We start from the raw sequence: 14,978 nt of genomic DNA, 5'->3' as shown, positions 1-14,978 counted from the left end.
TATATATATATATATATATATATTTTTTTCATAATATCACTTCTATCAAATAGTCTTTTAGTTATTTTATTTCTTTGACTGATCGATGAACAAATGTAACAAATATTTTCAAGCAGTTTTTACTATTCATTTTAAATAAATTATGTACAACGTGCAGTTGTTTTATTAGCACTTATATCACAAAGTGTTTTTTTTTTTTTTTTTTTGCCCTGAAGTTCCTTGGGTAATGCATGATTAAAAATATAATGTATATATATATAATTTTTTTTTTTTTTTTTTTAAATCATGCATTACCGAAGTAACTTTAGGGCAAAGAAAACAAACAAAAAAAAAAAAAAAAAACTCTGATATAAGTGCTAATAAAACAACTGCACATTGTACATAATTTATTTATAATGGGAATGGCTTGGTTTTAAATGAATAGTAATAACTGCTTGAAAATATTTGTTACATTTGTTCATTGATCAGTCAAAGAAATAAAATAACTAAAAGAGACTATTTGATAGAATCCAGTGATTTCAAAGGATAATTGTTGTATAACTACACTGTCCTTAATTTACTGAAAATCAATTGAATCTATTTCAAAAACACTTTTTGTGATCACTACTGGTGATGATTCAGAGGAATTAACATTGAAACTTCACCCATGCACCTAAAACATTTACAGTCCAGGAAATTGCAGCTAATTTTTTGATGACTTTTTAAATGAATTTTTCATTAGATTTAGTTTTGTTAAGGGTAAAAAAAATAATAATAAATAGATTACTTCTGAACTCTTAGTTCAGAAGTTCTTTAAAAATTATACAACAGATATTTTTGCAGTGCTAAAATAATTATTTTTTTTTTTGTCACTTTAAATATGTACAGAAATAAAAAGAAGAAAAAAAAAAGTAATACAAAAAGTAATGCAAGTACAAGTAAAGCCTTTTTTCTTACTAGTATGCTTGCACTAGTAAGAGAGGCCTCCAACAGCTTAAGTGTCCATATTGGTTGGCCTGACATCCCTAAGTTAGTATTGGTAGTGGCAAATGATGCAAAAAAAGCAATCTTATACAGCATCAGCCAAAAATAACCAATTTCAACTATTATCTCTTCCCTCCAATAGTTCTTCTAATTCTTCCTTGAATTTTTTAAGCTATCTGCTTCAACAACAACAGATAGAAGTTTGTTCCACCAATCGACCACCCACTGGATAAAGATAAACTTCCACACATGTATTCTGCAACCATCGTTCATCAGTTTGAATTTTATGCACCCTCATGCATAGTCTGAACAAGAATTCCATCAGCATTGAGCTTGCTCAATCTATTCAAAACATTAAACACATAAATCAGATGGGTTTGTTTGTTAAGGGGAAGTCTTGTCTGACCAATTTGATTGGATACTATGATGTAGTCACAAAGGAACTGGATGCAAAGAATAATTTTGATATAATATGTTTGGATCTTAGAAAGGCTTTTGATACTGTTGCACATGGAAGACTGCTGCACAAATTGGAGCAATGTGGCATTGGAGGCAAATTGCTGCTTTGGATAAAGGGATGGTTAAGTGGGAGAAGACAGAGTGGTAATCAATGGACACTGCTCTTCATGTACTAATGTTATTAGTGGAGTCCCCCAGGGTTCAGTGTTGGGTCCATTGTTGTTTTCTGTATTCATCAATGATACTAATGATGGTATATCAGGCTTAATGTCCAAGTTTGCAGATGATAAGAAGGTTGGCAGGGTTGTTAACGACACTAATGACAGTACACTGGTGCAAAAAGATATAGAAAAGTTGAGCAGATGGGCTGAGAGGTACCAAATGAAGTTTAACATTGACAAATGTAAAGTACTGCATATGGGAAGCAGTAACCCCAGAGTAACGTATCAACTGTGTGGTTACTACACTGACAGTGGTAGAGAGTTGTTGTTTGTTATTTGGTTTTTAGGAGCATTAGCAACTAAGGCCATATTGTTCCGGGATATGCAGTGGTCATTCCCTGACCTTTCTGCATCCTCCGTATTTGGTGGTGACGGACTCGAATCCCGGTCTAATCAAGAAGCGTGTGCTATGCACTGTGCTCCTTCCCACCTGGCTATGGCGGCGCCTGTGGTAGATAGTGAAAAGGACCTGGATATAATTGTGCAGGCAGATATGAATTTTTCTGAGCAGTGCAGACTGTCTGCAAAAGTAGCTCATGGTGTCTTGTCAATGATATACAGGAATTTTTCTAGAAGGGATAAGGAGGTGATTATCCCCTTGTATATGGCAATGGTCAGGCCATACCTTGAATACTGTATACAGGTCTGGAGGCCTCATTTTAAGAAGGATGTAGAGCTGTTGGAACGAGTACAGAGAACGGGAACAAGATTAGTGAATTGAACAAAGGGTTGCTCTTACGAAGAAAGGCTTAAGTTTTGCAAATTGAAGTGTCTGGAGACTAGGCACCTGTGAGGTGATCTGATTGAGGTGTACACAATGCCTTGAATGGTTTGAGCATGCTCAATGCTGATGGAATTCTTCCTCTTGCTCAGAATAATCACCTGAAAGGGCATAAATTCAAATTGAGGAAAAACAGTTGTACGATAGATGTGCGGAAGTTTACCTTTAGCCAGCAGGTAGTTGATTTCTTGAACAACCTTCCATCTATCGTTGTGGAAGTTGATAGATTAAACAGATTCAAGGCAGAACTGGACAAACATTTGGAGCGAGTGGATGGGTGAAATAAGAAGGGTCTGTGTGTGTGTGTGTGTGTTTTTTTTTTTTTTTTTTTTTTTGGCTGATGCTATATAAGCTTGCTTTCTTGTATCATGTGCCCTTGCTAATGCTAATTAACCATTCGGAAAACTTTCATATTTTGTAGAAACTTCAGACATTAAGCCTGATGTGCCTTCATCAACATCATTAATAAATATAGAAAACAAGGTCCAGCATTGAACACTGGGGAATTCCACTAATAACAGAAGACCAAGAACAGTGCCCATTGATAAACAATCTGTCTTCTCCCACTACTTATTCAGCTTTAGTGTAGTCTGAACTTACATTTTTGACTAAACTAACACCATATTAATACACAAAAGTTAAACATTAATGCAAAAAATTAATGTGCTAATATGTAAAATTTTAATGGTAAGTTTTGTTCTGTTTTTTTTTTTTTTTTTTGATTGTATGATTTATTAAAATTTTGTGCAACTGTTTTATTCTTATGTGAAATATGCTTTCTAAAAGATGATCTCTATACAAATATGTTTACTTTTATAGTGTGTATTTTGCTCTTTATTTTTAATATTGATTTTAAAGTCAAGAAAAGTTCATCAGAACTTATTTGAATAAATAATGGTTCTCTAATGATAAATTTGAACTATATTCACTGTAATGAAATTTTGATATAGTGAAATTAATCATATATCCCCGAGAAGTTAATTGTAACTTGATTTTACTCTGTTATCAGCTTTTGAAAGCAATACAAATTGAAAGAGTTCAAAACATAAAAAGAAAAAAAAAAAGTAACTCCCTGAATTACAAACATCTGGCTTACAACTAATTTTGTAACTCAGGGAATTAACCTGGCTTATTTAACCTGGCTTAAAACAATCATGCATATAAACTCCAACAAGATAAACAGTATAATATTTTCACGAATGAACAACCTTTAGATATTATTCTGATGAATTAAAATGGATAAAGTTTGTTATTTATGTCCTAATAAAAGCTGGTTATGGTTGATTGGATTGTTATTCTTTGTTCTTCAACCTGTAAGATTTGTTTTCTAAAATATTGCTGTTGATAGTTTAGTATATGTACAAAGAGTCCTTTGTGCTGTACCTTTGTTGAAAGTGGCTAGACTGACCTGTCAAATACTAGTTTCCAAGTTGAATTTCTTAGTCACCACAGTGACTATGGCAGCCATATTTGTTGAGCCCTGCTGATAAATATTTGGGTGACCTGTGAAACTATTTATAAAGTAAATTTTCTATATAATATAATCCTGTGTAATTAATTCTTTATATATGTCTGTATTATTTTTTAAATAACAGCAGAAAAATCATTAAGTGATCCACTGAGATCCTTAGCACCTTTCAAGTGGTTGCTGGGGGGAGAAGAGTTTGGGAACTACTGGTTTATATTATTTATCTATATTTGGATTTCCATTTGACCTAAAATCATGTTAATATTTTATGATTTGACCCAGGTTGTGGAAGGATTGCACACTCCTGCTTTAGATTGATACTCTCATTATGTAGTATTTTTAAGTGCTAATTATTTTTGAAAATAAACACATAAGAATGTGAAACCTCAAAACAAAATGTAAATAAAAATATTAAAATTTCAAAACAAAATACTTTCATTGGAGTTTGCCAGAATTCTCTGTAAACAAAATAAAGAGCATTAGCATTAGTAGAGGCATATAATGCAAGCATATGCACCATCAGCCAAAAAAAAAAAAAAAAAACCACTTCCATTTCGCCCCTCCGTTCGTTCCAAATACCTGTCCAGCTCAGCTTTAAATTTATTTAGGCTATCAACTTCCAAAACAAAGGATGGAAGTCTGTTCCACCAACCAACTACCCGCTGGCTAAAGGCAGACTTCCACATCTATCCTACAACTGGCTTTCCTCAATTTCAATTTATGCCCTCTCAGGTGATTATTCTGAGCAAGAGGAAGAATCCCATCAGCATTGAGCATGCTCAAACCATTCAAGGCTTTATACACCTCAATCAGATCACTTCGCAGGTGCCTAGTCTCCAGACACTGTAATTTGCAAAACTTAATCTTTTCTTTGTAAGAGCAACCCATTGTTTGTTCCATTCACTAATCTTGTTGCCGTTCTCTGTACTCGTTCCAACAGCTCTACATTGTTCTTAAAATGAGGCCTCCATGCCTGTATACAGTATTCAAGGTGTGACCTGACCATTGCCTTATACAAGGGGATAATCACCTCCTTATCCCTGCTAGAAAAATTCCTGTATATATTTGACAAGACACCATGAGCTACTCTTGCAGACCATCTGCACTACTCAGAAAACTTCATATCTGCCTGCAGAATTACTCCCAGGTCCTTTTCGTTCTCTACCACTGTCAGTGTAGTACCACAGAGTTGACACGTTACTCTGGGGTTACTGCTTCCCATATGTAGTACTTTTACATTTGTCAGTGTTAAACTTCATTTGCCACCTCTCAGCCCATCTGCTCAACTTTTCTAGATCCCGTTGCAGCAGTGTACTGTCATTAGTGTCCTTAACAACCCTGCCAACCTTCGTATTGACTGCAAACTTGGACATTAAGCTTGATATACCATCATCAATATCATTTATAAATACAGAAAACAATGGACCCAACACTGAACCCTGAGGGACTCCACTAATAACATTAGTCCTCTATGAGCAGTGTCCATTGATTACCACTCTGTCTTCTCCCACTCAACCATCCCTTTATCCATAGCAGCAATTTGCTTCCACTGCCACACTGCTCCAATTTGTTCAGCAGTCTTTCATGTGCAACAGTATTAAAAGCCTTTCTAAGATCCAAATATATGATATGAAAGTTATTCCCTGCATCCAGTTCCTTTGTGACCACATCATAGTATCCCAATCAGATTGGTCAGGCAAGACTTTTTCTTAACAAAACCATGCTGTGTCCGAGCTATAACTGAAGTCTCTTCTAGATGATCCTGCAGTGCTTCTTTAACCAGTGTCTCCATTAATTTTCCTGGAACAGAAGTTAAACTAACAGGTCTATAATTACTTGTGTTGCCCTTTGAATCCTCCTTTGTGAATTGGGGTCACATTTGCACATCTCCAGTCCATGGGTACCTCCCCTGAGTCCAAAGAAGCTCTCATAATTATGGCTAAGGGTTTGCTTACTTCCTTTGCTGCCTTCTTTAATATAACTGGATAGATCCCATCCACCCCGGGTGCCTTTTTTTATGCTTATCTTCATCAATTTCTCCTCCACTTTCCTCTCAGTTATTACAAAATCATCTAGCTCACTGCCAGAGTTTACTTCACCTCTGGCATTCCCCTCCCCGAATAACTGCTCATGTGTGAATGTAGATGCAATTTAAAGGCATGTAAAATTTATGTGCATGACAAGGAGGGGGGCTCTCATCTTCTTTTGGATCACCTTGACTGTTGTGATGAAATCTTAGGCACTGTATACACTCATCACTGGAAGGTATATCAGATACAGGAACTTCAGAAGACTTGAGTCTTAGAAAGTGCATAATTTTATTTGCATTCATATTTTGAGTTGGTTGAGCTGTAATTTTGCTCTGAAATGCTGCCTGATGGCAATTTGTAAAAAGTGATCTGTAGATAATTAAGTATCCTTGTATTCCATAATTCTGTTTTGATAGTTGTCTGATGTTGATATCTCAACTTGCTTAGTAACAGTACACATGAGCATGTGCATTCATTCCTTTATCAGTAGTATAGCTATTATTTTATTTTGGATCATAAATATTGATTCCTGGTTCAATTAATTCTTTTGTTAAATTACTTGGCCAATAATTATCAAACCAGTGGGAGTACAGGCAATACACCATTTTGTGCATCAGTCTATTGCTGATATTCTCATGCTGTTAATTCATGATATTAATCTGGTATATAGTCTTTTTCTGCATTAGTAATGCGGTTTATCTCAGACATTATAATAAAAAATAAATACAATAAAGTTTTTTGTATAGAAATATTGACTTTATTAATAAGGTAGCAGCATGAGAATTAATCTTCTGTACTAATTGTAGTAGTAGCAGTGGCATTTGATGCAAGAAAGCAAGTGTATGAGCTTATGCAGCATCAGCCAAAAAAAAAAAAAAAAAAAAAATCACACCATTCCCTCCAAATGCCTGTCCAGTTCCTCCTTAAATTTATTCAACCTATCAACTTCCACAACGACAGATGGAAGTTTGTTCCAGCAATTAACCACCCGCTGGCTAAAGGCAAATTTCCGCACATCTAATCTACATCTGTCTTTTCTTAATTTGAATTTATGCCCCCTTAGGTTCGTAATCTGAACAAGTGGAAGGATCCCATCAGAATTCAGCGTGCTGAACCCATTCAAGGCCTTATACACCTCAATCAGATCACCGCGCAGGTGCCTAGTCTCCAGCCACTGCAATTTGCAGAACTTAAGCCTCTCTTGGTAAGAGGATCCCTTCATTCCCCTCACCAATCTTGTTGCCCTTCTCTGTACATGTATGCTCCACAAGGAAGACCTAAATGCTTATTTTAAGCAGTGCGTTGGCGACTAACTGTTTGAATATATGGCTTTCTTTATTAACCTTTTCTTATGCAAAACTTTTCATATGGAGGTTTTTTAGTAATTTTTTGATAGACGTAACTTCCTTATTAATATTCATTGTTATTAAGTGACTGTCTTGTAGATTAAATGCATTTCAGAGAAAATATCATATGCCATACTGAATTATGTGTGCTCCATTAAGTCATTTAATGCATCATCGTTAGTGTAAGTACTTCTGTATAAAATAATTGTACTTGATTTTTAGAAATAATGGCTTTGGCCTTGGCTTTAATTATGAAGTCAGAAAATGCATTTGGATTTAATCTTGCAAGAGCTTGTGTAGCTGAATCTGTTAAAGAAGGTTATAGCTGTCTTTTGTAGGTACTTTCTCTCTCTCTCTTTTTTTATGGGAAATGTTCAAACTGATCAAAAGACAAATTTTATATAGTTTATAAATATTAGGAAAAGAGCAGTTTGTGTTAAGAATTATTTTTATTTATATTTACCACTAATATTCTTTAGTAAATTCACTGTTCTGTTACTTATCTCTAGTAAAGAATATATTCTCAAGTTGTATGGAAGATGTACTTCACGTGGAATTCATTTGAATTTAACTGATCTCTAAGTAGAGGAAAGAGTTTTCCTGCACCAAACACAAAGCTAAATTGCTGTTTCCTGATGACATTTATGAACCCACATTGAATTCTGTTTTTAAATGTAATGAGCTATAAGTGAGAGACCTACTAGAACACAATGGCATCTGAGGTGCTGTAATTTCTTAGTGGAGTTTTATTTCTTGTTTTGATTTATTTTCTACTGGTGATTGTAATACTGCTCTCTTCTTTCACATGCTGCTCTGTTCTTTACAAAAGTAGATGTAAAATAGTGAGGTGAATAATAATATCAGTGAAGCATCATTTTGTTTAACCATTTATTTGGCAAACAAATTTTCTTTGGTTTTGCCAATATTTTTCTCTTTTCTTTTGGTTTCCTTTTGCTATAGGTGCTAATGTATGGAAAAATAAGTAATGTTTGCCTGGGATGATCATATAAGCTGCAAAAAAAAAGTTATGTATTTTTACAAATTAAATATGGAAAGGATACCATTAAATAAAATAAAGGTGATTTTATCTGTTGGAAACTTATCTTGTCAGGAACTGAAAGGCACTGGCATCGAGTAAAACCAAGGGGGCATAATATTTCAGTAAACTTTAAAAATCTCCATAGGACTGGATTTGAATGAGTGGCTAATGATGGGGTATTCGTTAATGAAATTCTTCCAAGGTTTTCTTAATTCTTTAGTTCCAACTGGATAAATTCTTTGATTGTGGTTTCCATAGCATTGAGAAGCAATGATGGCAAATCTTTTCTAGTCTGTGTGCCGAAACACTGAAATAAAAATATTAATTTTCATGTGTCATAGGGCAAAAAACTGGCCATGTGAAGTCTTTACAAATGTTAAAAAAGGTAATAATACTTAGCCTCTAAAAAAATTTTGTTTCTGTGTAATTTTGTGCACAAATACATTAGTTTCACTATTAGGTGTGGCTGATAAAATGTAAAACAAATATCTCTCAATTCAAAAATGGATGAAACAATTATCATTGATGGGTAGCATTGTGCATTTCTGTCTTCATCATGCATATGGCCACACCCTTTCAGCCCAACCTTACTGCAGGTTTTAGCAATTATTAGAATGCTGTCCCCTGTGTTTTTTTTTTTTTTTTTTTTTTTCCAGATGCTGGTGCTTTATGGTTCCTGATAAGAGAGTTCCTTGTAGATGAAACCCTTTATTCTTTTTAATTATACTCTATTCTTTATCCTCTTGCATTTGATTTCACAAATCCAGCAACTTTTGATGTACTTTTGTAAGTGCTGCTGAAAATAATATCTTACACTCTTAATGCAGTATAGTTTAAATTGAATAGATTTGCATTCCTGCATCTTTTTACACTTTTGTATATATGTTTTATAAAGCTAACGTTTGTAGTTATGTATTTGAATTGTTATCATTACTTTTTATTTGTAGATCAAGCTGGTAAATATTAGAGCTGAAGACATAGTTGATGGAAATCCCAAACTAACCTTAGGATTGATATGGACCATTATTCTGCATTTCCAGGTAAGTTCCAGGAATTTAAATCAGATCCAGTTGAGAACATTGCAGTATTCAAATTTATAACTAGGTTTTCATTTATAGCAGCTATCCTCAATTATTCACTGTTTATAAGCATATTCAGGCATTTTTATTCATTTTTTTTATTACTTATAAATTGCTCATTAATTGATATGCATTATAGTTTAATTGAGGACAAAATGTAATAATTATTAGAGTATAGAAAATCAAAAGATCAAGAGGAAAAAATCATCAAGAATTTTGGTAAATCTGTCTGTTAAAGTGTGAGGAAGGGGGGGGGGGTGGATAATTAGTATTCTTTTTTTATATCAGAATTCATTTCTTTTTTAGATTGTTTATTAAATAATTAGAAATATATTCCTATTTTTTCATGTAATTTACTGCTGTTACAGGCATATTAATGCATAATATGGATATTATAATTAATAGTAATATGGATATTAGATATCTAAAGTATTTATGCAGAACGAAAAAGTCAGCATAAGGCAACCAGTGTTCATGCTGAACTTGATCAGTGATTGTGATGGATCAGTCTTCACTGATCCATCACAATTGTTATACAAGTATCTCTGTTTTAAATAAAATTTTTTATTATTAAAAAAAATTAAGTGGACATAAAAATTGAAGTAAACTTAAAAAATTAATCAGGCAAGTAATTAATGAGATTTCTGGCATCAGTGTTCTCCAGAAAATTTTTAAATTATATTTTTTGGAGTCAAATAGTATATCTACCAGTGACCAGGAAATAGTGAATGAAATGCGACTATTTGCTGGTACCTGGTATAGATATTTATTTGACTTCTGTTTGCTTTATTCCAATTTTGATTTAAGCAGGTATAAATGTAATTTTAATTTGTCTTAACATTTACAAATAAAGAAACAACTTTTATTTCTTAATTTGCAATTGAATAAATAAAGCTCTTACAGTCTAAAAGGATACTGTTATCATTGCTTTTGCTCACAGTTCTAACTTAATTTGTTTGGCATTAGGTGAGATTGTGATCTGAAATGGAGATAAATATTTGCAGACTATAGAAATTTTGATGTATATTGAAATCTTTTCAGTCTTGAAATTGTCAAAATCCAGTTGTGTTGATATTTAATGAATAAGATTAATAATGATGCAATATATTACTTTACAAAATTTTTGAAGCCACACCGGCACAAAATGGCCTTAGCAGCCCTTGTGCCATTAAAACACACACACACACACACACACACACACACACACACACACACACACACACACACACACACACACACACACACACACACACACACACACACACGTGCGTGTTAGGGGTCAGACCTCATGGATGCCTTAGCAATACAGAATATAAAAATAAGTTATACAATGAATAGTGATGTGGTACTGTCACCCCTGATCTCTTATCTTTTCTTTCCTTAAGCAAAATCAATATTTGTTGTTAACAGTCTTAGCAGAAAGATTATAATTTAAATTTCTAAAATATATACTGTATAATTATTATATCATGTTTATTCATTCATTCATGTTTATTCATTTATAAGTTTTTAATTTTAACTATTGTTATTGGATTTTGTATGTCATATGTGATATTTTGGTTTCTGAGTTAAGCTGAAAATTATATGCATGGATTATATTATGTGCGAAATTTTAAATATTTTTGTACCAAAGCCTTTTCTGAACAATTGAAAGCTATAAGTGATTTGAAAAAAAAAAAAAAATAAATAAATAAATAAAATAATATATTTCAAATTAATAGTACTTAAAATCAGTTTTTATGAATGTGCAATCATTTTGCAATAAGTATTCTTGTATTTTAATATATTGGTGTAGAACGTTATGAATGCCTTAGCAATCCAGAATATAGAAGTAAGTTATACAGTGAATAGTGATGTGGTATTGTTGAGCTTAATACAACATAATAAAAATAATATGAGCATAAATTATATGGGGTCATTGAAGAAGAGCCTTTGAATTCTACCTGCTTTATAAGGAACTTTTTAATGTCTATCATATTATAGAGTAAATGTTTTTTTCTCAGTTGAAACCATTTTTAGCATCTCGGGCTTTTAATATTTTATTACTACTATTAGTGACTAGCTATAGCTAGTATAATAATAATATAAAATTACTCTGAGAAGAAAAATCATTGAAGACAAATTTAAAAAAAAAAAAAAAAAGTGTGTAATACAGTGTTGCTATTGTTGCGAGGGGAGTTCTGAACCTTTGTTATACTATATTGGACAAAATTTGGTGATCTGCACCTGTAGTTATGGTGTGCTTGAAAAGAATCTTTTAAAAATAAAACTTTTGAAAGCTGATCGTACCCCTTGTGTAAGAATTTTTGAATTATCCTATTTGCATAACAGTTATGCACAATTAACTTTAAAGAGCATTTATAACATTTGACTTGTACATACCCGTGGCAATTAGTGCCAATTGAATTAGTCTGATGTTTGCTTTGCTTGCAAACTTCAGCCCGGGTTTTTTTTTTTTTTTTATGTAGAAATGGCAAGAAATTGTTGAAAATAGGAAATTTTAAAAAATTATTTTCTGACCTTCTGTGATATGTTTAGGAAAAACTGTCTTGTTATCCAAAAAATTATTTTCCTGGCTGTCTTAAAGGTAAGTTCTCATTTGAGAAATGCAAAACTCATTTTACTCTGAAACAAGCCTTAAACAAGTTTTTAATGGTTGTATATCTGCAATAAAAATAATGAGGTAGTTGGGAGGGAGGAGCTTTTATCATTCTTGAGGAGTACTAAAATTTTCATTTTTTTAAAAATGAAAATTTCCCAAAAAAAACATCTTTTATTATTGACCTTAGCCAGGGCACCTGCTAGTTAATGGGACACATACCTGGTGATTGTGCAGCCTTGTATGCTCATACTGCTCAAGCACTTCTGTACAATATGCATCTTGTGAGCCAGTTTGGAACAGTTCATTGCAATCTGAGTATATTTTCAGCATTATAGGATGAACCAGATTAATCCAGATTCACCCTACAAGCGATAGAGCCCTCTAGAATAAAGAGAAACCCATTCTGCATCATGAAAACAGTACCTACATGAGGACAGCACCATTGTCCTACACAGATGGAAAGATGCAGTTGGGATATGTTGCTTAGTGCAACTTCTTCCATTCTCATGTATCTGCCATGTCCACCTTTATCATGATGTTTAAATCATCCATCAAATGGAAGAGTTAAACCAGTGACATGTACAGATCTAGAGAGCATTGTTGAGCAGTGGTACAAAATCTAGAGTTAACTCCTGCATAACCAGACATTCACTGTGCAAAAGAGCACATCATGAAACACTAAAATACGTTTATAACTAAAAAAATTTATTAATCTTTTGATCTGTCAAAACTATTTTATAATTGGTGTTAATTTCTTTCTAACTAGACACTGTGTATTTTATTTTATTTTTATCAAAGATATAAGAAAACTAGTTTTAATCACTAATGAACTGTCAAATCTCAGCAGTCAGTGAAACATATGTTGTATAATTTAAATTTAATGAATATGTAATATACCAAAAGCTAATAGTGCTTATGAAAGTTGGACATAGTGAGCATTATTTTGGCTCTCTAGGTATTTGGCTGCCCGAAGAATTTAGGCTGCTGTAAGTAACCTTATGGTCTTAATATCCAAGTTAGTATTGCATACCTAATGCTCTGTCTTGATACTTAACAAACTTCCCTTAACCATAAATTGTCTAGAGAAGCAATCCTTTTAAACAAAATATCAATTAAATATGCATTAATTTTCATTCTGCTGGCTTGCCAATATCTGGGTAAAACCAAGATAGTCCTCCATATTACTAATTTGTTTCACAGACAATTTTGCTGTTTTAAATGTTCAGTGTTTTATCTTTTTTTAACACTGAATGGAAACTGGGAACTGCCTTGCTAATCAAGACTACCTGCTATTTAATGACAGACTAGGGATATATTTCATAAATTTGAGGGCATATTTGTATATGGGCTTCTGCAGAAGGAGTCCTTCCTCCAGAGAAATGTTTTCAAAATGCTAATTTGAGGTGGCTTTTGGTTGTTTTTTTAATTAAAAAAACAAAAGTTCAGAACAGGCTTAGAATGGACAGGAGTGCATTCTGATATAACACTGTTCCATTTCAATATGTGTACTAAGCATAATCAAAAAATTTTGGTGGGGGTGATTTTGTATCTTGAAATTATGGCATTGTTGCAACTTGTTACATGTTCAGTAACTAATGTAGACATAGTAATGCATGAATTGCCCATTTATCTGCAATCATTATGAATTAGCATGTGTTGAGTAGAAGGTGATTTATGTGTTTTATCATATTTTAAAATGAGTGATTTTACTGAGCAGCAAACATGCATCAGATTTCATTTCAAATTAGGGAAAAGTGCAATAAGAACCCCAGAGAATTTGTGGAAGGGGTGGAACCAACCTCTTTCAGAAAAGATGTTATGTATCCTCTGAAGACTTTTCAGTGGTTTGCAAAGTTTGGAGAGAGTTGCTTGTCCGTTGAAGATACCCTGGCTGTCTTTCAGCTTCAAAAACCAGTGATTTGAAAATGTAAAGATCATAAGTGTGTGTGTGTGTGTGTGTGTGTGTGTGTGTGTGTGTGTGTGTGTGTGTGTGTGTGTGTGATCAATGTTTAACTATACATAAAGTTGTTAGTATTCCTTATACAACATGTTAATCAACTGATCACAGAATGCAGTGAGCTCTCTCATGTCAGGATCTTTGTCAACATACTGTTGCTGACTCACACTTTGTTTTTTCCATCATATCTTGGATATATTGTAATGACCAGGAAACAAAGCTCCAGTCTGCTCAGTGGAAGACTCATCTCCAAAGCCCAAAAAGCAAGGCAGTCTTGATCAAATGTGAAGATCAATGATTATCATATTTTTTTGACTCACAGGGCATTGTACAATATGAATTTATATGATCCGACAGCGAATTAGGAATACTCAGAAACAGTCCTTGAGCAATTGCACAATTTTTTTGGAGAAAATGACTGGGAAAAGTGTGAATGCTGTTTTTTTTAAAGTAATGCTTTGCCAGAAAACCCATAGTTAAGGGAATTGTGTTCTATCTTGAATATTAAATCCATATCATCTTATGGCAGTTGATATTCTGATGGCTGGGGAAGGTAAGGTACTTGGAAGAATAAGATAATCTTCAATATCATTAATTTAATTTTAGTGTAATTAATCAATTTGAATACAGTGATGCAGAAATTATTTTTTCTGCAAATTTGTTTATCAGATTAAAAATTAAAGTTGCCATATATTCCAGTGCTATAAGGTGACCTCTATTCTTTTGTTTTGAAAATTCATTCTTATTTATATATTTGCCATATGAGTTGATCCTCCCTTTTTAACAGTCATCTTTTCATCTCATGCAGTGATATATTACAGTAAAATTTCATCGCGAACCACTATCTCTTTTGTAATTCAATTATTTCTGCTCTTTCTATTAAAAGTTTACCTTATTATATTTTTTACGTGGCACAGTAAATAGTAAAGAAAGCTGTAAGTATACAGTACTCCCACATATGTCATGAAACTAAAGCCTACGGGCATCGGTGGTGATGTGACATTAATCTTATTGGTGGTCTGTATGTATGTAT

At 33.1% G+C, this 14,978-nt stretch overlaps 1 protein-coding gene across 3 annotated transcripts in view; it reads left to right on the top strand.

Moving 5' to 3' along the window:
* LOC150085455 (uncharacterized) overlaps positions 1-14,978 on the top strand; it is a 1,845,429-nt gene that overhangs the window by 320,075 nt on the left and 1,510,376 nt on the right. For all 3 annotated transcript variants that reach the window (XM_090374043.1, XM_090374041.1, XM_090374042.1), the window contains one exon: positions 9,255-9,347. In XM_090374043.1, the coding sequence (XP_090230169.1) occupies positions 9,255-9,347 (93 nt within the window). The remainder of the gene's footprint in view (positions 1-9,254; positions 9,348-14,978) is intronic.

Source organism: Mastigoproctus giganteus, chromosome 5 (assembly GCF_048544385.1).
Source record: "Mastigoproctus giganteus isolate SK-2022 chromosome 5, ASM4854438v1, whole genome shotgun sequence".
NCBI classification, from domain to species: Eukaryota; Metazoa; Arthropoda; class Arachnida; order Uropygi; family Thelyphonidae; genus Mastigoproctus; species Mastigoproctus giganteus.
Note: the sequence above shows the minus strand (reverse complement) of the source record. Positions and strands in the feature narration are given on the sequence as shown.